This window comes from Hakea prostrata, chromosome 3 (assembly GCF_041222555.1).
Source record: "Hakea prostrata isolate BN-2017 chromosome 3, UWA_Hpros_2, whole genome shotgun sequence".
In the NCBI taxonomy this organism is placed as follows: Eukaryota; Viridiplantae; Streptophyta; class Magnoliopsida; order Proteales; family Proteaceae; genus Hakea; species Hakea prostrata.
In genome coordinates, this window is record NC_142602.1 from 33502655 (window position 1) to 33525927 (window position 23273).

Below are 23273 nucleotides of genomic sequence, written 5' to 3' on the forward strand. Positions count from 1 at the left end.
GTCTCTTGCGGTTGTTCTTGTGGTGGGTGCTCCTGGTTTGGCTTAAGATAAGTGGGAAACTAATGATGCCTTGTTCTAGGATTTTTACTTAATTCCATTGAATATAGTATTGCTGAATGTTACCTCCTTCTCCCTATTGCAGCTATGTCTAGAAAGTTGCAAAAGATATATACTCTAATGCTGGTAATGATGCACTGCTTTGAAATGCGAGATATTCATCAGTTACAAAAAAAAGTTCTCAGCCTCTCTTAGCATTACAACTCTTTAAGGGTACTACTGGATGCTTGATTTCTACTAGGCGCTTTACCCTGAAGTGTGTTGACAATGTTATTGCTCATTAGAAGTGGGAAGACCAGCTTTGCAAGTATGTTTTTCTGACTGGTTTAAATAGAATATGATCAAATATGTGCACTTATCCTTTAATGGGAACCTTTTCCCTCCTCGGAGGAAGCATAGCTATGGTTGCCACACAGGACATTTGCCGGACTGATATGATTAATGTTCATACACCAGAGAGATTTGCCTTGATTCCCGGTACAGGTAGCTCTCAGACTCGTCTTGGTGGCTCTTTCTGCACTCTTGAGTCCCGTTAAGTGTGAATATTGTGGCTAGCAATGTCATATAAAGGATAAATGCTGGAATTACATGGCCGACCACATGAACCCATGTAGGAGGATGGAATGCCAATTGTGGTGGAGCTCCCCATGCAGCTGCAAAGCAAGCCCATCTAGAAGACACTAGTGCGCCAACTCCTCTCTCCTTAGATGAGCTCCACCATCTTTGTTAGTTAATGATCAGGCTCGATATGTCTTCTTTCACACCAACTTCCAGTGCTAATGTTGCCTCTGCTATGGTGACTTTTGAGTCTCCTTCCACCTCAGGTATTTTCGGTTGCCACTATGCGTCCTACTGTCCTTGAGCTCTTCCTCGTTGATAATTGACTCTCGAACAACGGATCACATGACAGGTTCATTCTTTTATTCTATTCGTATTTTCATGTTCCTTCTTATTATACTATTTATATAGTGGAGGGTCCCTTTCTCCAATTTCTAGAAAAGGATGTATCATTTGTTCCCCATCCTAACAATTATCTTCCGTCTTACATGTTCCGATTATTTTTCTAACCTTACGATCTATTAGTAGTATCACTTGGGGTTTAAACTACAAAATAACTTTGTATTCCTATTATTTTACTAACCTTCTATCTATTAGGAGTATCACTTGGGGTTTAAACTACAAATTAACTTTCTTTCCTTCTCATTGTGTTTTTTAGGACTTGGAAATGGGGTGTACAATTGGTACTGGTAAAAGGACAGGGACTTTACTTGCTAGATAGTTCTTTATTAGTTGATTATGGTCTCCAATTCCTCTTCTCCTACTTTGTTTACTTTCCTTCAGTGGCATCTTTGTCTTGGCCTCCCTGCTTCATCTACTTCAGCTAAGCTTTTTCCTGATTTAGTTAAACTTTGTAATCCAAATGATTCCATTGTGATACTTGCATTTTAGCCAAGCAAACAAGACATTTATCCTATTTCTGATAATCATAGTACTAATTTTTCTGTTATTCATTCAAATGTTTGGGGACCTTGTGTCGTTTCTCCTTCTGGTTATAGTTGATTTGTTACTTCTATTGATTGTTGCACTAGAACCACATGGATGTATCTCCTTCACCTAAAAAGTGATGTGATTTCTTACTTTCAAGTTTTTCACAAACTAATTAAAACCCAATTTGGGACATCGGTGAAAATCCTTCGCGTTGATAATGGGACTGGGTATATAGTTGGGGAATTTCAAACTTATTTGGCTAATCATTGCATCATCCACCAAACTAGTTACATCGACACCCCACCTGAAAATGGTGTAGCCAAATGCAAATATAGGTACCTCCTTAAAGTTGCTAGATCATTGATGTTCACTATGTGTGTCCCCCTAATTTTTGGGGTGATGTTGTCCTTGCCACAACCTAGCTTATCAACTGGATGCAATCTCGTGTCCTACAACAATGTTGTCGTCTTGAGGTTCTTTTGGGTTCTACCTCCTTTATAGTCCTACCTAAGGTCTTTAGGTAGATTGTCTTTGTTCGAAATCATCACATTCATGGTAAACTTGATTCTTGGAGTTTACGGTGTATTTTCCTTAGGTATTCTACCACTCAAAAAGGGTACAAAATGTTTGTTTCCATGGATGTGGTTTTCTAGGAAAATGTTCCCCTTTTTTTTCACTTACATGTATACCTCTTCAGGGGAGAGTGAGTCTAGTGAAGAGATTCCATTTCTCATCCCTTCTAATGGCTATCCTTTCTGATATTTCTGTTGATGATGTGCACTTGGAAGTTGGGGTAACCAGATAGGAACAATGGCTAATGGACAAGGACGGTGACGTGTAGGGGGAGCCTGTACCATGCCTAACCAGTTGGATGTTCCACTTCCTGGTCCTACAGAGGCTGGTCCTAGTAAACAATTTTGTTTCCAATTTTGGATCCTTCATTAGACTTACTAATTGCACTCAGGAAACAACCATGAGCATACATTGAGCACCCTATCTCTAATTTTGCCTCATATTAGTCACATCCCCAGGTTTTCAGTGCTCCATTTCTTTCTGTCTATTGCTTTTGTTCCTAACCCCTGGTGGGAAGCATTAGCTCATTCATTTTGGAAAGAAGCCATAGATGAGGAGATGCGAGCATTGGAAAAAGGAGGGAGAAAAAGAAAGAAAAAAAAAACCAAACGTGGGATCTAGTGAACTTTACCTGCAGGAAAAAAGACTGTTGGGTATAAAAGGGTGTTTGTCATAAAATACAAAGCTAATGGCACTGTGGAAAGATACAAACATGGCGAGATCTTGTCACCTCAAAATACTGAGATATCAACCGAGATGGCAAGATATTGGTCAAGATATGCCATTTTTCTAGTGTAAACTCGGTGGGTTTTAAGGCCCCGGTTGGGTTGAAACTTAATATTTAGCCTATTTAACGCCTTTTGAACACATTGGTGGCCTTGGATTTGTAAGAAAATAACCCTACTAAGTCGACCCTATGTGTGAAACTGAAATGTTGCAAAATGCAAGGTTAGACAACATGTAATGTAGAGATATTAAGTGATTCAAGTTGACAACTATCAAGTATCAAATTCATTATACATCAAACTATCAAAGAACTTGAATGTCTTCATAATTTATAACAATAAGAAGTTTTAAGAAGTAATAAATCATAATCCATAAGTCAGTTAAGACAATAATAGAATGGGAATATCAAATATTGCCACAGGATTCAAATCATAAAAATTCAATCAAGATCTTCAGCTCCAGCTGCTCCACCACCAACTCTAGGCTCTCCAGCATCAGCTCCACTACCAGCTTCAGCAGCTCCAATACCAGCTTCAGCAGCACCACGACCACGACGTACACCAACAGCCGCACGTCGCCCCTCTATCTCCATGAGGTAGTCTACTATATATTGCCTCACAGGAGTAGGGACAACACGACACATGGGTGTATCACAATACCCGCCAGCCAAGTGTTGCTTGAGTTAGCGTTTTCCTCCATAGAGGGCTATTCCACACTAGTTGCATATGATCCTCTGGCCTCATGGATCCGCGGGGACACCGTGTTGCCACACAACATCATTGTCTTCCATGCCTATAAAATAAAATATTTTGGTTTCACACTATGAGTAGACTTAGAAATCATACTTAGGGTTGTTTTCTAACAAATCTAAAGCCACCAATGTGTTCAAAATGCCTTAAATAGGCTAAATATCAAGTTTCAGCCCAATTAGGACCCTAAAACCCACCGAGATGGGCTACTGAGTTGACGCAAAAAAATTGCATATCTCGACCGAGATCTCGCCGAGATGGTCGAGATCTCGGTTTTTTAAGGTGGCACGCTCGAGAGCGAGATCTTCTACCATGATGATAACCCTTGTGAATATGAGATAACCAACGAAGGGACATTTAGGACCTTTTGGATTCAACTTAGATGCCCCTAGACAATTATCACAAATAGGAGAGACACTCCTAAACACACAAGCAGGTAACACAAAAGAAAGAGTAGATGGAAAAAATAACAAATGTGGAATTCCTCCTTTTTAGAGCAAATGAGGGCATGTGGTTGATAAGATAACAAGCTGTCAAAATGGAATCAGCCCAAAAAGGTTTGGAAGAATGAGCAACTCCAATCAGATGGTGATTCTATGTCTCTACTACACTGTTCTATTCTAGGGTGTTAAGTGGTAGAATGATGTAGGATGCCATTAGATGGCAAGAAAAAATTAATCTGTGTTGACAAATATTCTTTTACATTATCAATATGAACAATCTCAACTGTAAGACAAAATTAAGTACAAATTTCCAGAAAAATACCTTAAAAATATTAATTTACTCTCAATTTTGTTTTATTGGATGAATCCAGGTAACACTGGAATAATCGTTCATAATGCTAATGAAGTACTGGAAAGCTTAAGTGTAAATATAGTACAGGTGATGTAATCCAGGGTCTGGGTTAGATCTTCCAGGATCTTCTTAGTTAGGAACCAGCATAAAACTAGGGTTTCTGGTAGTTCAGCCAGGGTAGAAGGGGACTAAGCTTGCTGCCTTGAAGTTGCAGACCTATTTCCTAGTGGCTCTGATCAAACGAAGGTTCTGAACAGCAATAGAGTTAGGGTTCAGACGTTAGAGAGGTTACAATAGTTGCAGAACTTCTGAATTTTCTGTTTCTCTATTTTCTGCCTAAACAGGGTGCTGAATGAGAGAGAGGGAGGTTTAAGGGGACCTGCAGGGTTGTGGGGATGCTGCTGGAGTGATGCGGCAGCAGGGACAGGGGATTGGGGAAGGTTGCACAGGAGAGGGAAGGGGTAGGCAAAGGTCTGTACCTACTTGGGGCTGCTGAGAAGGGGTGAAGGCTGCTGGTTGATGCCTTGAGGACTGTTGTCAACTTGATTGCTGTGATTGGATGCTTGAATACTTTGAAGAAGATGAGTTGCTGCTGGAATTTCTGAAATTCTTAAGAATTTACTCTCCAGCCCAGGCCGCAAGGGTTTCCTTCCCCACGGCTTGGGCCTCTGATTTACTCAAATAATCCAATCTGCTTTATTCATAATAGGCTATTTATAGCCAATTACATGACACTTTTGACTCTACTTGGGATTCCTTAACTGACAAGGATCCAACTACTTTAAAAGTTGGACTCTTAAGTAATAAATACTTGTTAATTAGGGACTCACAAACAACTTCCAAATAAAAACAGACTCTAAAAGATAAGATCCCTTTGGATAAGAAACCCTATCACAACCAACAATCCTTATCACAGCCAACCAACCATAGTTGTCAAGGCGTCGCCTAGGCGTCGCTTAATCGTCGCCTCGGCGTCTGGGCTCCTTCAGAGCGCCTCAAATTGGCGTCGCCTTATTTTTAGGCAATAAGGCATCCGTTTTTTTTTTTTTTTTTTTTTTTTTTTTTTTTTTTTTTTTTTTAAATCACGAAAAAGATGCCTAATCGAAGGCATATATTGAAATACTTATTAGATTCCGATTGTAAAGTATCTATTGTTTGAACCTATATGCATATGTATAATGACGCTACATGTGATCAAATGTTAAAATAAAAATAAAAACAAACAAAATTGAAAGAGAATAAGTTCTTGACTCAAGTCTCACACTCTCACTCTCACTCTAAACCCTAATCTCTTTCTCTCTTCCTCTCTTCTTCTCTTCCATTCCCGCAGCGACACTCCGGCAAGCAGTGGCCAGTGGCAAGCAACTCCTTCTCTTCCTTTCTTCTCGCGACTTTTTATTTAGGACCTATTATGTGTGGTTTGTAGTATGTTGGATGACTTGAGGTAGTATGATATTAGTTTTTTTATTATATAAGATATGATAGATTTAGAGTGAATGAGATGTACACTAAAAATTTCACTTAAAATGCTTCAACCGCCTCAAAAGCGCCTCAGAGGGCGCCTCGTCGACTCATCGCCTCAATTAGCCTAAACCGCCTTGCATCGCCTCGTTGCCGTGACAACTATGCAACCAACTAACAACCGACTGACTCTTAAATAACGCAAAATTGACTAACCAAAATAAAAATATGAAATTGGATCCCTGACCTTGGGATACGAGGAGAGTAAAACTAGACCCATATTCAGTCCTAAAAGGGCAGGGGAATTAACCAAATTACCCCTGGGGTATTCGGCCAGCTTTGTGAGACTTCTTTGGGTCTGGTTTTTGGGTCCAGTTTTAGAGTGTCCAACCCAGGTTACATCAACAGGGACCCCAAATAGCAGAATGAATCAAAGAAAGTGGTTGCTAGTCCTTCTATTAACGCAAGTGGGATAAAGCTCACACGGTTATGCTCCACAAATTGATAAGACTGACGTACTAAAACTCCTATTTAATAGCTTCAAACTTTACAATGAAGGATGGCCAACTAACAATGGATTTGGTGAGGTAGCGAAATGCTTAAACCTGCCCAAGAGAGGAATTTTTCAAACAAGTACGACCCCGAGACTCAGCCTCTACCAATTGTCTTCTTCATAATAAGATCCTGAAAGAGAGAAAAGCTAGGAAAAAAAGGTAATAGGGCAATTATAATCAATGGTAAGTTCGTGCACAGATAATAAATTGATGGGGGGGGAATATTGGCAAATATAAAACAAAGGAATAGAACAGTTTCAGTGCCTTTAACTGTGGCATGGAAACCATTCACAAGGGTAAACCCTGGATGTAGATGAACAAACAGAAGAAAGAGTACTTGAATTAACAGTCATGTGGTCAGAAGCACCTAAGTCAATGATATATGTCTGGGAGATCGATGAAAGGCAAATTGTTTCATTGTCTGTCTAAAGAGAAGTGGAGTGTTTGACTGTTGCTAAGCTGCTTGGAATTAGGTCAATATAATGTAATATTCATAGGACATCTTTGCGATTTTACCATTAGACCATGAAGGGGCAGCGATAGTATTTGATACACCAGAAATGTTGGCAACCTGAAGAGGGTTGCCATGTAGTTTCCAACAAAAATGCTGAATGTGACCAGGCCAACCCTCAGTGACAGCAAGTTTTAACTGGCTCTGATGTATTAGTGGATCGGTGAGAACTGGTAGTGGGGTTTTCTCTTGGAGCTCCCCCAACTGGTAGTGGGGTTTTCTCTTGGAGCTCCCCCACGACTATAAGCACCTCGAGAACCAGGCCATTGTTGGAACCTTGTTGGGAGTGAAAGAAGCAAGGGCTGAAGTTACAGCAGGGGTAGCGTCATGTGTATTTTCTCCAGAAACATGGAAAACACATGAAAATTTGTCAGACAAGTGGCAACTTATTTCCACCAAACAAAGTTAAACTCTTTTGTAAGTCCTCAGGAAAACCCCTAACAACAAGTTGCTCTCACTGGTTCTGCATTTGGATAAAAATAGAAATAATAGAAAGTATGGAATTGAGTCCTCATACATTCATTTAAAGTCAGCAAAGTATTGGTCAAAGGATGACCCTTCCTGTAAACTCTATAAAATTCCCATGACAACTCACAAATGTAGGGAAGCTAATTTTGTCTAGAATACAAAATATTCAAATAGTCCCATAAGGGCCATTAACTCATTAACTGTATACAAATTAAAACATGGTCTACAATATGACCATCTATGGAATTTACCATTGTCCTAATATACAAGCATCAACAATCTCCCATGTATAAGCAGTGGCAAGGAATGGCTTTGTCAAGTGATCTTGCTGTCAGAAGGAGATATCTCAATTTCCTAATCTGAGATTTCCACAATATATGTTTTTTCTGAAATAAAGTTACCACTAACCTTTAATTGAAAGAATCCTGGAGCTGTGAATGTCATGGTGGGAGATCTCGCTCTCAAGCGAGATCTCGCCACTCCAAAATAGAGAGATCTCGACCGAGATGGCGAGATCTCGGTCGAGATCTACCAAAATTTTGGCGTAATCTCGGTAACCCATCTCGGTGGGTTTTAGGGCCCCGGTTGGGCTGAAATTTGGTATTTAGTCTATTTAAAGCCTTTTGAACACATTGGTGGCCTTAGAATTGTGAGAAAATAACCCTAACTACGTCTTCTAAGTCAACCCTATGTGTAAAACCGAAATGTAGAGATATCAAGTAATTCATGTTATCAACTATAAAGTATTAAATACATTACACATCAAACTATCAAAGAACTTAAATGGCTTCAAAATTTTACAACCATAAGAAGTTTTAGACTTTTAGTAAGTCATAAATCATAATCCATAAGTTCACAATCACAATCACAAGAGTATGTGAGTAATAAGATTACAAGACTCCAAGACAACAAGAGTATCACTCAGCATTTTGCATCAACTGATTCTGAACGGTGGCCACATATGACTCCCAAGTCAACTCATCACTATAGTATGTCACATATAGGTTTAAATGTCACATTAAATTGGTTTCCATGAAAGTTAGATCAAAGCTTGTGGATCAACATATATTTACACTAAACTCACACACCCATTGTAGAATATTCTATTTGAAAAAAATTCAAATTTGGGGGAAAATCTTACCTTTGTCGTACATCTAGTTGAAATAGGCTTGAATGATGATAATTTGATGTTGTAGATGTCTTAAAGATGTTTAGAAGTTGAATCCCCAACAACTTCCGACAAAAAATCAAGTTTCTGGCAATTTTTTATGGTTGAAGCGAGAGAGAGGCGACTCGGCGAGATATGGCGAGATCTTGGCGAGATGTGGCGAGATCTTGCCTCTCCTCTCGTGTCGCTATGTCAAAATAGCGAGATCTCCCACCATGGTGAATGTAACTCTTCAACCAAAGAGGATATATTTCAATCTAACTTCTTTTCACATCACATATTCCAAACCATAGAACAGCATAAGGTGCTAGCTCCCCTTAATTGAAAACTGAAGTATTCCTCCAATCCTCAGAACAGCTTTAGGAAGTCTTTGCCTGAGTGTACATTGATTTCCAAGTGACATATTGAACGAGTTCAAGGATTTGTAAGAGTCTTCTAAAGCTTTAATACCGTGTAATTAAAAGGAAAAGAGTAGCAAGAAGAAGAACGGGTGCAGAATTTACTAAGAGCCAAGGAGGCCTCCTGTTAGCTTTTTAGGTTCTCCAAAACACATGTTACTACTCATAGGATGAACGGTAAGAGGTACAGTCCAGTTAGGAAACAAATAAGTAAAAGATAGCCAGCATCCAGTCTCGCTCAGCTATGGATAAGGAAATTTACTATAGAGTGTCACACCCTAGTTTATTGGTTTTCTTTGCTGCTGGTTGGCAGCTGTTTGCAGGGCTTGTCCTTCTAGATTTGGGGACCTCGTCGATCCCTTCTTGCAAGATAGAGTTCTTTTAGGTTGCTTGGTCTGTACAGTATTTTCCTTCTTGGTCTGTGCAGTATTTCCCTCCTTGTGCGTAAGGTTTACCTGTGTTCTTTTTTTTCTTTTTTTTTTTTTTTTTTTTTTTGGGGGGGGGGGACACTTGGAGAGCCAGGTCACTTGCTACTGCATTCAACATTTTCTGTTGTTACTATAAGTATGCAGCTAATAATGAAGCGGCCTGTTATTTGTTCTTTTCGTGGAAATGTGATTCAACTACTATGGATTGGCTACAGAAATTTTGTTCTGCCGTTCTTCAATTACTTTCTATCTAAAGCAAGGATGGAAATCTCTGTTTCGAGACCAGTTTCGATCTATCTCAAAGTCTGAGATGAGGTGGAAGTCTCAACCATCTTGGTTGAAACCTGCAAGACAACTTGATGGTGCTTTCACCTGGTTTTCATGGTTTTTTATCTGAATTTTTACATAGAACCTATTTGAATCATAAAGAGTCCAATGGCACAGATATTTTGATTAAATAAAAAACCAATGAAGAGTTATCATTCAAGTGGTAGTATACTTGAGAGGTTCTGACAAATGCCAAGACTTGTAAAATTGAACAAATTACATGAATGCATTAAATGTTTCATTCAAACACAATGACCACACATTGAATAACCAAAAGAAACTTTTGCTGACATCTTCAATCAATTCCAAGTTGAGTTTCTCTATGGATCCATCCCACAAGACGCTATTACTCAGAGGATCTGATCAACTGCTCTAAATACTGGACAAGATTCCTATGTCATGGTCTTGGAATATTTATTCAGGTAGTCTGATACTGCGAATCTGTAGGTGTCATCGTCACCTATAGATTCCCTAGGTAGTCTGATAAGCTAGATATCCCAACCTAGGGAATGTATCATCAAGGAATGGGCTGTAAAAGGATGATGGTTGAACTGGCCCAACTGGGTTTGATGGATATCCAATGCTGGAGTCCATGTATGATGCAGCTGTTCGCAATTCTTCCCCATTCCCATATGCAGACATACTACTAGCATCAGCAAATGACCACCCATGTCGAGAAACTCCAATACTCCACCATAAAGACTATAACCATGGAGCAAGCAGCGAACAAAGTGAAGAGTGGTGACTTTTTAAATGAAAGGCAAAAATGGCGAAAAATCCCCAAAAATTTCGATCGACGACACCTGCAAGGTCTGCAACCAAGATTTGGGACTTTTAAACACGGTTTTGCAGAACTTGGTCGCGGCCCATCTCAGTTGAAATTTCGACCATCTTGGCCAGAACCATGGAAATAAATTATCCATTGATTTCATCTTGGTTGGGCAAAGAACCAAAATTGCCGAAATTTTGGTCGTTGCAACCAAAATTTGGACTATGATCTATAACATTAAATCATGACACAAGTAGTTCTGTTTCTTTTAGTTATATTTTTACTATTTATTCTGGTGTAGAGAACCCTATCATGTTGTTAAAAGGTTGAATTATCTGGGTCCATGTTAGTTGGACCAGAGTTTTTGTATGAAAGAATGGAATCACATTCCCTAGAGTAAGTAAATGCTATCTTCATTGACTTCATGAAACAGCTTATGAGATGAGGCTTGAGAAGATAGGAGAAGCACTACTAAGCTCTCCTTCTAGGATTCCGTTTCTGTGGTTCTCTTATATGAATCTAGTTTCAGCTCAGTAATTTCAGTTTCTATCAATTCCACTCATTGTCTGTTGTATACGTCATTATAACTTTTCTGAGAAACTATAGTTATTTTTGACTCAGGTTGACAGAATTGTCCCGGGATCATTGCCATCATCAACTAGAGGACCTATCATTCTTCTGGTTAACAGAGCTGATGGAGATGAAGAGGTTCTAGTTGTTGCTCTTCTCCCATCCCCTCGACCCTATTATCCATTCAGTATTAGCCAGTTCTGATATCTAGAACGCTTACTGTATTTATGCATTTTTCAGGTAACAGCTGCTGGGAATAACATAGTTGCTGTGGTGCTTCTACAAGAGCTGCCTCACTTGTCACATCTTGGTGTTAGGGCCCGGCAAGTAAGCACTTCTTATGTACTTAACAGAAAGTTAAGTACTTGTGTAGAAATTATAATTGGAAAGAAATATGTGTCTGATGGTTATTGCAGGAAAAGGTTGTACTCGTGACATGTGAAGATGATGAAAAAATCGCAAGCATAAAAGAGCTTAATGGACAATCTGTGAGGTTAATATTTCTGATATATCTCAACTTTAAGAACAAATTTTGATATCGTGGTTGAAACACGTGAACCAGATAATATTTATGTTGCTGGAACCACAGGTTGGAAGCATCTTCTGCAGGCGTTGATATATCTGCATCATTGTTAAATAATAGCAAAGATGAATTTAGTGTAAATTCATCAGGTAATGGGACTGCATCCACATTGGAAGCCACAGAACCCCGATCTTCATGGGCTTCAGTTAAAGCGACTCACCGGAATCAGGTAGCAGTGTGTGCTGTTTTCTAAGCCTCTTAGTATTCTAGCCTGATGTTGATTGTGATGAGTTTTTTTTGTTTTTTTTTAATATTTTTTTTTTTAATTTTTAATTTTTTATTATTATTATTTTTTTTATAGAGTTTGTGTGATATATGTCTTCTACCTCTGATCCAAAGTTGATTTTGTAATGAAATGCTGATTGAAGTACTTTTGTTCAGGGTACTACTGTAGGAGTTATTGCACTTGCGGATGCAGATACTTCTACATCTGGTGCAAAGGCTGCTGCTTGCGGTCGGTTAGCATCTTTGGCAACAATGTCCAAAAAAGGTGAGTGTGTCATAGTCACTGTCTCAACTGTCTGTAAGGTAATACTGCAGACCAAAGGATATCAATCCCTAGTATGTTACTCAAGCTTCAATAGTCAGTAGAAAAACTCAGGCACTAAACAAAGTTAGAAACAAAATCAGAAATTAGGATGGTACTAGTCTAGCCAAACTGCCCATAGAGGTAGAATCTATGATTCTGCAGGTCTAACCATCCTCCTGCTATAGCTCGAGCTTGGACCTAATGGAGGAGCAGTGGAGACGATGACTGGCTGTGAATTTGGTATGACTCTGATGGGGTCGAATGAATGTATATTGATGGAATGAAAACATAAAGCAATGGCTGTGGAGCACTCCAGCCAACAGAATGGGTTAGGATCGGGATCAAATGGAGTGGCTAATAAGGTGGATCTATGCTGCAAAGCCCAGCAACTTCTGGTGAAGGTTTGTGAAGTTATCAAGCTTTAATGGTTGTAACATAAAGCATCTGAACCTTCAATGGTCCTTCATGGTGGTTGCAGCAGTTTCAATAACACAGCACAAGTTGGGTCTGATACAGTCTTTACAAGTAAAACTAACAAAGGAAATTTATCTTATTCATTAGGTTTTGAAAGTGAAAGAATCTAACTTTAACTCAATGTCAACAATGCTGGAAAAGAATATAGCGTACCTAGGGAAACGTGAAAGGCCAAAAACCAATAAATAAAAAGCTAAAATTTCTCTTGACTAAGTGGGAAAAAAAATCCTAAGCCCATGTAGTAACTAAAATCATAATTTAAAAGTTTCTCGCTTAAACCAGGCAATCCAAGCTGCAGAAATAGAAATCGATTTCTATTGATTTTCAATACGGAACCACCTCTTGGTGATTTGACAATTATCCTCATGGTAGGATAGCCGTTGAACCTTGAACCTATTATCCATCCAAAACCAGGGTGTTTTCTATTTCATCTTCTTTGGCTCTCGTACACTTTGGCTTATTCTCTGTTGGGTTTACATCCTCATCAATTTACTCTAATTTTCTCTTGGATTTTCCTGTTGTAAAATATCATACTTGTTAAAGTTTCTCATTTTGGACAACTCATATGGCCTGCATGTCAATATGGCATATTATTCCCCTTTGGGTAATCACATGTAAAATGGGGCACATCATCTTATCATGATGACTTGAATGAGCTTCATCCAAGGGAATATCGTCCCCATTTTTTAAAAGCACAAAATATAGAAATTACTGGAAATGGCTTTGATCAGGATTTTTTTTTCCTGCATTAAAGCTTCACAGAGTTGCATTGGTTCTCTGCTTGAGGGGTAGGGTTTAATTTAATTCTATTTATTTATTTTCGTTTTTGGGATAGAGTTGTTTTTTTCCCCTTTATGTTTTTGTGTGTACTGAAGAAGGTAAACCAGAAATACAAAGAGTTTATACCACCACCAGAACACTCTGGGCAGGAGAATGAGGAACCAAGTACAAGACATGTCGGACCCTGATTCTATCAATTCCTGGCCATTGTCTGAAAGCAAAGCAAAATTAATTAGTGGATCTTCACTTTGACCATCTCCAATCCCTTCATAGTCTCTCATCCATGCTGGTCTTTGTTGATGAAGTTGAGGACGTTCAACATGTATTGCAGCAACTTCTGTATTAAACACCATTTGTACCTGATCTGGATTGTTGCTCTTTAACAAAAATTTCTGAATTAGTACCAGCTACTGCAGAATTTGGGGTTGCACTTGGTTGTGATCCACCTCATCAACTTACTTCAAAATCTACTACAATTGTTGCTGCATTTTCAGCTTTATCAGACCATGGTTAGAACCTTTCTTCATCAAACACCACATCATGACTAATTATGATCTTTTTTGCAAGTGGATCATAAAGTCTATAGCCTTTTGTTTGATCACTTATACCAAGAAAGACACACTTCACTCCTTTGTCATCAAGCTTCTTTCTCGTTTGATCTGGAACATGGGCATATGCTATACACCCAAAAATTCTGAAGTAATCTACTGTTGGCCTTCTTTCATTCCATGCTTCTTCAAGAGTCATATTGAGGACAACAAGTGTGGGGCTTCTATTCAAGAGATGGACACTCCTATTTACTGCTTTAGGCCAGAACTCTTTTGGAATTCTACTTCTTTGCAACAAACTTCGCATCATGTTGAGGATGGTATGATTCTTCCTCTCACACACCATTTTGTTGTGGTGTATAGGCTGTAGTTAGTTGCCTTTGAATTCCATGCTTCATACAAAAATCATCAAATTCAAAAGATGAAGAACTCACCTCCACAATCAGTACGAAGAACTTTGATTTGATTCCCACTTTCCTTTTCAATAAGACTTTTGAAGCTTTTGAAAAAAAAAGCTTCATATTTATCCTGTAAGAAGTACACCCACACCAACCTACTAAAATCATCAATGAATGTCATTAGATTTCTCATTTACCTCCATTGGACCTAGGTGAGATTGGTCCGCAAAGATTTGAATGAATCAACTCAAGCTTCTTCTTAGCCCTCCATGCCTTTCCTTGTGGATTTGAGCTGTGGTGTTTGCTAACAACACAATCTTCACAAACTCCTTATGGGATTGTGCCACCATTTTCTTTTGGTGTAGTGTTCGCAAGCCACCAAAATTTAGATGCCCATATTTGAAATACCACAATCATGCTTCTTCCTTTAATTTCGCTGTGTAGCAAGCATGAGTAGAATTATGAAGATGAAGAGGGAACATTCTGATTGATGTCATGTCAACTTGAACAAGCAAGTTCTGCAGCTGATCATAAATCTTACAAACTCCTCCTTTAAATACAATTTCATACCCCTTCTCAAGTAATTGGCCAGCACTCAAGAGGTTTGTTTTCAAATCAGGAACATAAAAAACATCATTAATAATTTGAATGTTCCCTTTTGAAGAGATCTGAATGGTACCTTTTCCCATGACTGAAATAGTAAAGTTATCTCCAAATGTCACTTTAGATTTATGTGATTCATTAATTGAAAAAACGCTTCCTTATTGCCACATATATGATTGTTGCACCCAGTGTCAAGATATCTTAAATCTGGTGAAGACATCTGTTGTTCCTGACATGCCATTAAAAGTGTCTCTCCTTCTTTTGCTACTGTAAAAGTTGTTACTTCCTCATGCCGACTGAGATTGGTTCTACATTCAAACATTTAGTGTCCATACCTATGGCATCTAAAGCATTCAACTTTAGATTTGTCAGTTGCCTTTGGTTTGAAACCAGTGGAATACCTTCGTCGTCCTCTACTTCGTCCATTATCTGAGGAGAAATCTTCAGTTCTTGGATTGGAGTTGCTGCTGCGTTGGTGGAATCCTCTCCCTCTTCCTCTTACCAATATTCATTCTTATTGCTGAAGAATGACGAGAATCAGTAGAGGTCTTCAAGGCCTTCTCCTCTGGTTCTTGTTGCAAGAGTTGTTGTTCATGAACCAACAACCACCCTTGCAGTTCATCAATTGAAAGATCTTCAAGATCATTGGCTTCTTGAATCGAGCAGACAACAAAGTTAAACTTTGGCGTCAAAAAGTGGAGAATTTTTTCAATGACAGTGACATCATCAGTCTTGTCTCCATGGATACGCATCTTGTTGACAATTGCCATTGTCCTGGAGAAATATTTTGTAATTATTTATCTTGTCTTCATTCGTAGTAACTCGAACTCTCCACGAAGTTGTTGTAGTTGCTAGCGCTTTGCCCTTGTTGAGCCTTGGTACTTCTTTTTCATGGAATCCCATATAGACTTGGAGGTATCCTTGCATAGAATCGTCTCCAAGATTGATCTGTCGATTGCTTGAAGCAGGTAATTTTTTGCTTTGAGATCCTTCAGTTTTGATGCCACAAAAACTGATTTTTGTGCTGCCGACAACTGAGATGCATCTTCTGGTTTAGAACTACCATTCAGGATAACATCCCAATAATCTTTTGAACGAACGAAGTTTTCCATCAACGTGCTCAAATGGTCATAGTGACCATCAAAACGAGGAATAAATGGTTGAACAAAATTATCGGTAGCCATAAGAGAATTTGCTACTGCACTCTTTTCTCACAAACTGGCTCGAATACCACTGTTAAGAACCTTGTCAATAGCTAACTAAGCACAATAGAAAAGTAAAAAACAGAGTATATGGAGAACTTCAAATGCTGCTTACTTTTATTGAATACGTTCAGATTTAAATAGACCAAAACAGCAACCAAATACCCAGAAAAAACTCAGATCAAGTTGATAAGTAACAGAATGTAACCGAATGAACTTACTGCTCCCATATCTCCTAAAAACCAGCAACAACTTGAACTCAGTCATCTTGGACTCAAACTACTTGGACTCTATCCTAAATACTTGGTCAAATAGAAAACAGAAACAGAAGTCACTACTGAATTTGATTCCAACAATTTTATGCTCTTGAACCCCCCCCCCCCCCTTTAAAAAAATTAGAATCAGCTCTTCCCCCACACCCACAAAATATGTAACCCAAACAAAATTGAAAAAAGAAGAAGAAACTCCAAAAAACTATATAATTCATGGATCATTTTATTGATTTTTGCAATCGTATTTCTCTGTGTCCTACTGTCTGTTGTTCAGTCCAATTTTTTTTCACTTGCAGTTTACAGTGACCAAGGGGTACCGGCTTCATTCCAAGTACCTGCAGGAGCAGTTATACCCTTTGGGTCAATGGAGTTGGCGCTACAAGAAAGTGAATCAATAGAATCTTTCCGATCCCTTCTAGAACAGATACAGGATGCGAGAATGGAAGATGAACTGGATAACTTATGTTCTCAACTACAAAAACTAATCGCAGAGCAATGCCCTTCCAATGATATTATGAGGAACATAGCAGAAATGTTTCCTGACAATGCGACCCGCTTGATTGTTCGCTCAAGTGCCAATGTTGAGGATTTGCCAGGGATGACAGCTGCTGGACTTTATGAGTCGATTCCAAATGTTAGCCCCTCAAATTCTGAGGTTTTTGGGGGTGCTATTGGCAGAGTATGGGCTTCTCTATACACGATGAGAGCAGTGCTGAGTCGCCGAGCTGCGGGTGTGCCACAGGCGGCCGCTACGATGGCTGTACTTGTCCAGGAATTGCTGTCACCAGACTTGTCCTTTGTGCTTCACACACTAAGCCCAACAGACCGCAATCCCAGCTTGGTTGAGGTTGAGATCGCTCCTGGGCTTGGTGAAACTCTGGCATCAGGCACCCGTGGTACACCTTGGCGTTTATCCTGTGCAAAGTTTGATGGCAAGGTAACCACAAGAGCATTCGCTAATTTCAGTAAGGAGATGTTAGTTCGCAGTACAGGACCTGCTGATGGGGAAGTAATCCGTCTGACTGTTGACTACAGCAAGAAACCGTTGACAATTGACCCAATTTTCCGCCAACAGCTTGGCCAGCGCCTATGTTCTGTTGGTTTCTTCCTCGAGCGCAAGTTTGGCTGTCCTCAGGATGTGGAAGGATGTCTGGTTGGGGAAAACATTTTTATAGTTCAAACGAGACCGCAACCCTTGTAGGAGAGATGGTTCATGGTTCATGGTTCATTCTGGCTCTCATATACGCTAATTTATTGACGCGAAGCATTGTGTTTCACTCACCTGTCACAGCACTCATGAGATTTCTGCCCCAGAAAATTAAAAAAGTACCTGCCAGCATGTCTGTATAGCGTGTCTAAAATGTTAAAAAAGTTTCTAAAATGTTAAAAAGGTTCTGTAATTTTTATTTTTTTTTAACAAAAGGATTTTATTAAGATGGGGAATGAGGATATTAATATGCTTCAGCGAGAGTGGAATTCACGACCTCTTCACTAAGAGGTGTTGGTTTCAACCACTAGAATAGTTCTGCGTTGGCAAGGTTTCCATTTTAAGCCACATAACAATATGCTTCAATTGTTTAATTCAAGAATTGTTTAATACCAGATCTTACACAGATAGGTTCTCACATCACAACTTGCTTAGCAGGCAAAATGCCTTATTGAACACTCTCTGCAACCCCATGTCTTATTTCAAAATTTTTCTATAAAAAAAAAAGGCATCCCAACTCAAAAAAGTAAAAAGTAGGAAAAAGAAACCGATGATGCTGTAATTCACCTCAACCAATTTAAATCAGTTTATTTTACTAATCCAACAAAAACCAAAATAACGAAGATGCTAGATGATTTATTTGACTTGAGTGAAGCATGAATTCGCTATGAAGTAATCAATATCAAACATTTCCATTATAAGTAATATGGAAAAAATAGCCCCAAACCTGGTTTAACCACGGTCGGGTCATAGATCACAATCAGTAACGGCCTAAGCGTCGTCGGGACCAGTTTGGGGCATAAACCCATCAGTTGTGAGGATGAATGACTCTACAGTTATAGATATAAACGTCATTCGGAAGATTTCGTGATACGTGGTCGAGTCATAGTAGGTAACATCCACTAATCCAGAAGGGGGGTCGTGCCAAGATTGGTAACTACCCTTAGTTCCGAAAAAAGGGGTAAAATATTATGATCTAACGGTCACCAAAAGGAGATACAAGCATATCCAACGGTTGGGAATGAAAGGTAAAATCTATATAAACAAGGCACCTACGCACAGTGAATGTATATGAATCGTTTCCCTCCATTACTATATTCAATTTTAGCTCTGCAACTCGTTAGAGCTATGTGATCAATTCATTATTGACTTAGCCTTTCGAGGTGGCCTCCCAACCCCACGGTCGGACCACATCTAACACTGTTTAGCAGGTCATTCATCAAGGATCTAAAGGTTGAGCATATTTTGGACGCATCATTTGGCGCCGTATGTGGGAAACGATTCGAAAAGTCATGGTTGACACAAGATCTGCCACATTGAGGAATCAGGGAGTTCCTCCTCCTTAGGGAGAAAAACCTCCTAAAACAAGTCGTGTTCCTAATGAAGAAACTCATGAAGATGGATTGATTGGAGGCGAACGCAAGCACAACCCAAATAACCTTCAAGAATAAATAAATCAGATGGAGATTCAATTTCTGGAGATGCAGCAAATGTTTCGGACGGTGGCGAGACGTTTGGGAGCTCCTAGAGATCCTAATCATCATGATTGGGAGGAGGAACAAAATCGAACGCAGAGAGCAAGGATACCACTTTCCCCAGTCTAAGGACATTCTCCTTGGAGAAACATACAACAAACTGAAGGCCAGAACTTCAGACGGGATCCTCGAGGAGATCAGGAAGGTCGACCAGGAGCACGAATTGGAGAATTACCCGAAAGAAACGAGCAATATGATCAAGATCGGGCACAGGGGAGCCGGACAGAAACCATCACCAGACTGGAATGTGGGGTGTGCACGCATACACCAACATCCCAGCATTCGAGAAGAGATAGCGTTCGGTCAAATGCTACTCGGGCAGTACACATCGATCGGAAACTAGTAGACATTGATCAAAAATTGGGGCAACTCACAAGAGGACGAAGGACTGATGACATATACTCAATTATCAGAAAACCCCATTTGTGGAAGCTATTGCTAGGTACGAATTCCCCCATAATTTTAGACTCTCAACTTTCTCTCCATTTGATGGATAGAGAGATCCAATTGCCCATATAAGTTATTACCAGCAGACCATGGCTGTTGTTGGTAATTTAGACGAAATTATGTGTAGAGTATTTGGATCATCACTCACAGGAGCAGCACAAAAGTGGTTCTCAAATCTACCATCAGGAAGAATAGTTGATTTTGAAGAATTGGCTCGAAAGTTCATCGGTCGTTCCCAGAGTGGAATACAAACCAAGAAGATTGAGGAGAGATTGTTCACTATAAAGCAAGGAAAGAACGAGTCTATTCACGACTACTTGCAGAGGTTCAATAAAGCTACAATGGAGATCGAGAATTTGGACGAACAAGTAGCGATGACTGCTCTCTTCATCGGCCTCACCAACAGAAGACTTTTAGAATTGTTACTTCAAGATATGCCCGCCACCTATCCCAAACTCGTACAAAGGTGCCAAAAACAAGTTGAATTGACAGAGATTCTTGACGCTCGGTAAGGAGAAATCAAGGCTTCTAATAAAGATCAGAAGGCATATGAAAAGGCCAAGGATCGAAGGTGCCGAACAATGATCGTGGCAGAAAACAATGTTCGGGATGGATGTAGCAATCGCCTAATCATGCGGAGTATACACCACTGAATACTCCACAGTCGAAAATTTTGATGAAAACAAAAAATCAGGATATCCTGAAATGGCCACCGAAGATGATTGCTAAATCAGAAGAGAGGAATATGGAAAAATAATGCCGTTTCCACAAGGATTACAGACATTACATGAACAAATGTCGTAATTTGAAGGCGGACATTGAAAGGCTAATATCTCAAGGGAATTTGTCAAACTTCGTGAAGCGATGAGGCAATGATCGGGAAAGAAGAGCAACAGGTGAAAAAAGAAGGGAGCGTTCGAAAAGCAGGGATTTTCGGTGTAAAATCCGGCCTTATCCTAACCCTAACTTGGCCCGGATTTTATACTGTTGCAGGTCCGAAGACCCGAAGTGGAGGTAGAAGAGACTTGTGGGCCCTCGTAGTTGAGGATTCAATGCTTGATCCAGAGCCTATGGACATTGGCAATGACGCCCCTTACTTGAGCACATTGTCAGTGTTTAGTGAAAATATGTGCATCGAAGAAGATTGAATTAGTTGAAGTACTTATTGGACCCGCGTGCTCAATCCGAAGGTATTTCTTGAAACTATACTTGTTGATTGACTTGTAGGAGAAAACCCAACTCAATTTGGATCTGTCTGGCCTTCCAATTCCCTATTCTAAGTTGTTGTCAAGCCTTGGTCGACTGCTTGGTCGACTGCCAGTCGACCAGCAGTAATGAAATTCGAAAATTTACAAAATTACTTCCCATTTTGACCCTACCTTTTTGGAACTCGTGAATGAGGACCTAAACTAATCATTGGCACTCCAGAGCACGAGGTTTGACACTCTCTTGGGCTTTCCTTGGTGTTTGTGAAGATCTTTGACTCCAATCATTAGTTTTACACTTCAATCATCAACTCAAGGTATGATTCCTCTTATTATTCTTCTAATCTATTCATTATTCTATCAATTTATGATCTTAAGACCATGGTTGAAATGCTGCAACCTGCAAACACTTAACCATGAGTTTCTCCCTTTCAATTCCATGATTATCACCCTACTCTTGCTATGTTATGCTCCCATTAGGATTGCTTACATTTCATTGCTTTGATTCCTTTCATTTCAACCTATTCTTGATTCAAAACTGATATGTAGATGCATGTTAGGTCAAGATTATTATGAATTCATGATTCTAACTTAATTCTTAACATTCACTTGATTGATTCCCATCATTCTTTACTATTTCAATCAATTCCAATTCGATTCTTGATATTTATCATATAGAACATAGGGCTTCGATTTGGGTATTTATAATTGGACCGTTGGATCGTCATGAAATTTAGTGTGTAGTGTCCTCATATTGTTATAATCATGCCCTCCAAATTTCGTGTCGATCGGAGCACCGGAAGGTCAGTTTCGGGCCAAATCTTCAATTCGGCCCATTGTTAACAAGTCTTGGTTGACTGCCTTGGTCGATTGACAGTCAACCAAGCCAGTCAACCAAGAGATGGTAACATCCCTGTACTTGGCCAAATTGTTTCGTTTGACCTCTGATTCAATTGTTTTCTTCTCTGATGTTACTTGTATGTTGTCTAGGGTACCAACACTGACTTTTGGGACTATTCTTGGTGATCATTGATTTTATTTACGACTCGATTAAGGTAAGGACGGTCGTTAACTCAAGTACATTGATTATGTAAACATGCTTATATTTTGAGAACTCAGTAGATATATTTCCTATGTGTACTCCTTAACCATGCATGAGTATTATATGCATTTTTATCAGTAATTGTATGTTATATGTCATTCGGAATATCATGCTTAATTATCCTTTATGATTATGTATATGATTAATCATGTTATGACATGCCTTTAATTATATGATGAATTATTGATTTGATATGATATGATGAGATTGAACTTGTGAATGACTACGTATGACTTGAGATTGAGAAGTGTCCTTCCGACACTTCTGTCCTTGGACATCGGAGGGAATAGTATGGGATATTCTCTGAAAGTGTCCATCGACACTTTCCCGAGTTAGTGGATGACATACATAGGATTGTCTAGGTGTATGGTTAGGATTATCCTTGTTGTATCAGACCCGAATCGAAAGGGTATTGAGACCTAATGACCCGTGGTAGAGTATGGTTGATGGGCGCTCAAGATCGGTAACCACTCCGTGAGAGGACTTAAACCATACTACGGATACCCGAAAGGGGCCATTTATTGGTAGGGTTGCAAATGGATAGACCTGGGCTCACGGGCGCTTAAGACCGGTAACCAACCCGTGAGAGGACGTGAGAGCTTCCCGTTTACCATTTTTGGATGACCAATAGGGTTGATGATTCCGTAGTCCGAGTTGGTGGGAGCCATAGGATACGCTGACTCTAGTGTGAAGGATATGGAACCGAGTTGGTCGGTGCCATAGGGAAAGTATCCGGATCTGACATGATACGACTGAGTAGATGACTTGCATTGGGCTAGGCTTCGCCGTGACATGCGCCAATACTTATACCAATGGTGATGTGAGAGAGTGGTGACTTAATCCCAACCATGGTTTTGATGAGGACTTTACCCAATTACCCCGGCAGACCCAAGATATCATGTATGATTGAGGGGGAGTGACAGACGACCTAAAGAAGTATGGTGCTATGGCTTAAAGCATGTCTACCTTAGAGACTAGCATACTTAGGGTTAGAATCATATATCATCATTGTCTCATATCATCTTGCATCATATTGTGATTCGTATCAAATGAATTGTGTATTATGAAACGACTTGCCTTGCTGAGTTCTTTTAAACTCATTCCTTTCGTGCAATTGTTAGATTATCCTGCAGGTGTAGAAGACTCTGATGGCGCACTCTACGGCGAGCTATGATCCCGCATACTACCCTTCAGGTGATGGCTACGATGAGAGTCAGGATTATTGTGCCGAGGAGGATTATGGTTTGTACCAGGGTTAGCCCCACCATGGTGAGGGAGCGGCCGCGCTGGGTTCACTTCATCCACACTTATGAAGAAACAACCATTAGGATAGAAGAAACCTTTGT

At 39.6% G+C, this 23273-nt stretch overlaps 2 protein-coding genes across 3 annotated transcripts in view; both read left to right on the plus strand.

Annotated features, from left to right (window-relative positions):
• LOC149022138 (phosphoglucan, water dikinase, chloroplastic-like) overlaps window positions 1-18299 on the plus strand; it is a 58719-nt gene extending 40420 nt beyond the window's left edge. Inside the window, exons 14-19 of one of the 2 annotated variants that reach the window (XM_089150310.1) lie at window positions 11094-11180; window positions 11283-11369; window positions 11459-11535; window positions 11632-11794; window positions 12007-12115; window positions 16728-18299. In XM_089150310.1, the coding sequence (XP_089006436.1) occupies window positions 11094-11180; window positions 11283-11369; window positions 11459-11535; window positions 11632-11794; window positions 12007-12115; window positions 16728-17632 (1428 nt within the window). In that variant the 3' untranslated portion in view covers window positions 17633-18299. The remainder of the gene's footprint in view (window positions 1-11093; window positions 11181-11282; window positions 11370-11458; window positions 11536-11631; window positions 11795-12006; window positions 12116-16727) is intronic. The other variant, XM_089150309.1, reaches the window with a different exon arrangement.
• Window positions 18300-19709: 1410 nt separating this feature from the next.
• On the plus strand, window positions 19710-20132 carry LOC149022140 (uncharacterized). Its single transcript, XM_089147554.1, has one exon. The coding sequence runs from the start codon at window positions 19710-19712 to the stop codon at window positions 20130-20132; it is 423 nt and encodes a 140-aa protein (XP_089003680.1).
• Window positions 20133-23273: the final 3141 nt, after the last annotated feature.

Excerpts from the sequence above, each read along its gene's own strand:
- LOC149022140 (XM_089147554.1), top strand. The coding sequence starts at position 19,710 with ATGGCTGTTGTTGGTAATTTAGACGAAATTATGTGTAGAGTATTTGGA.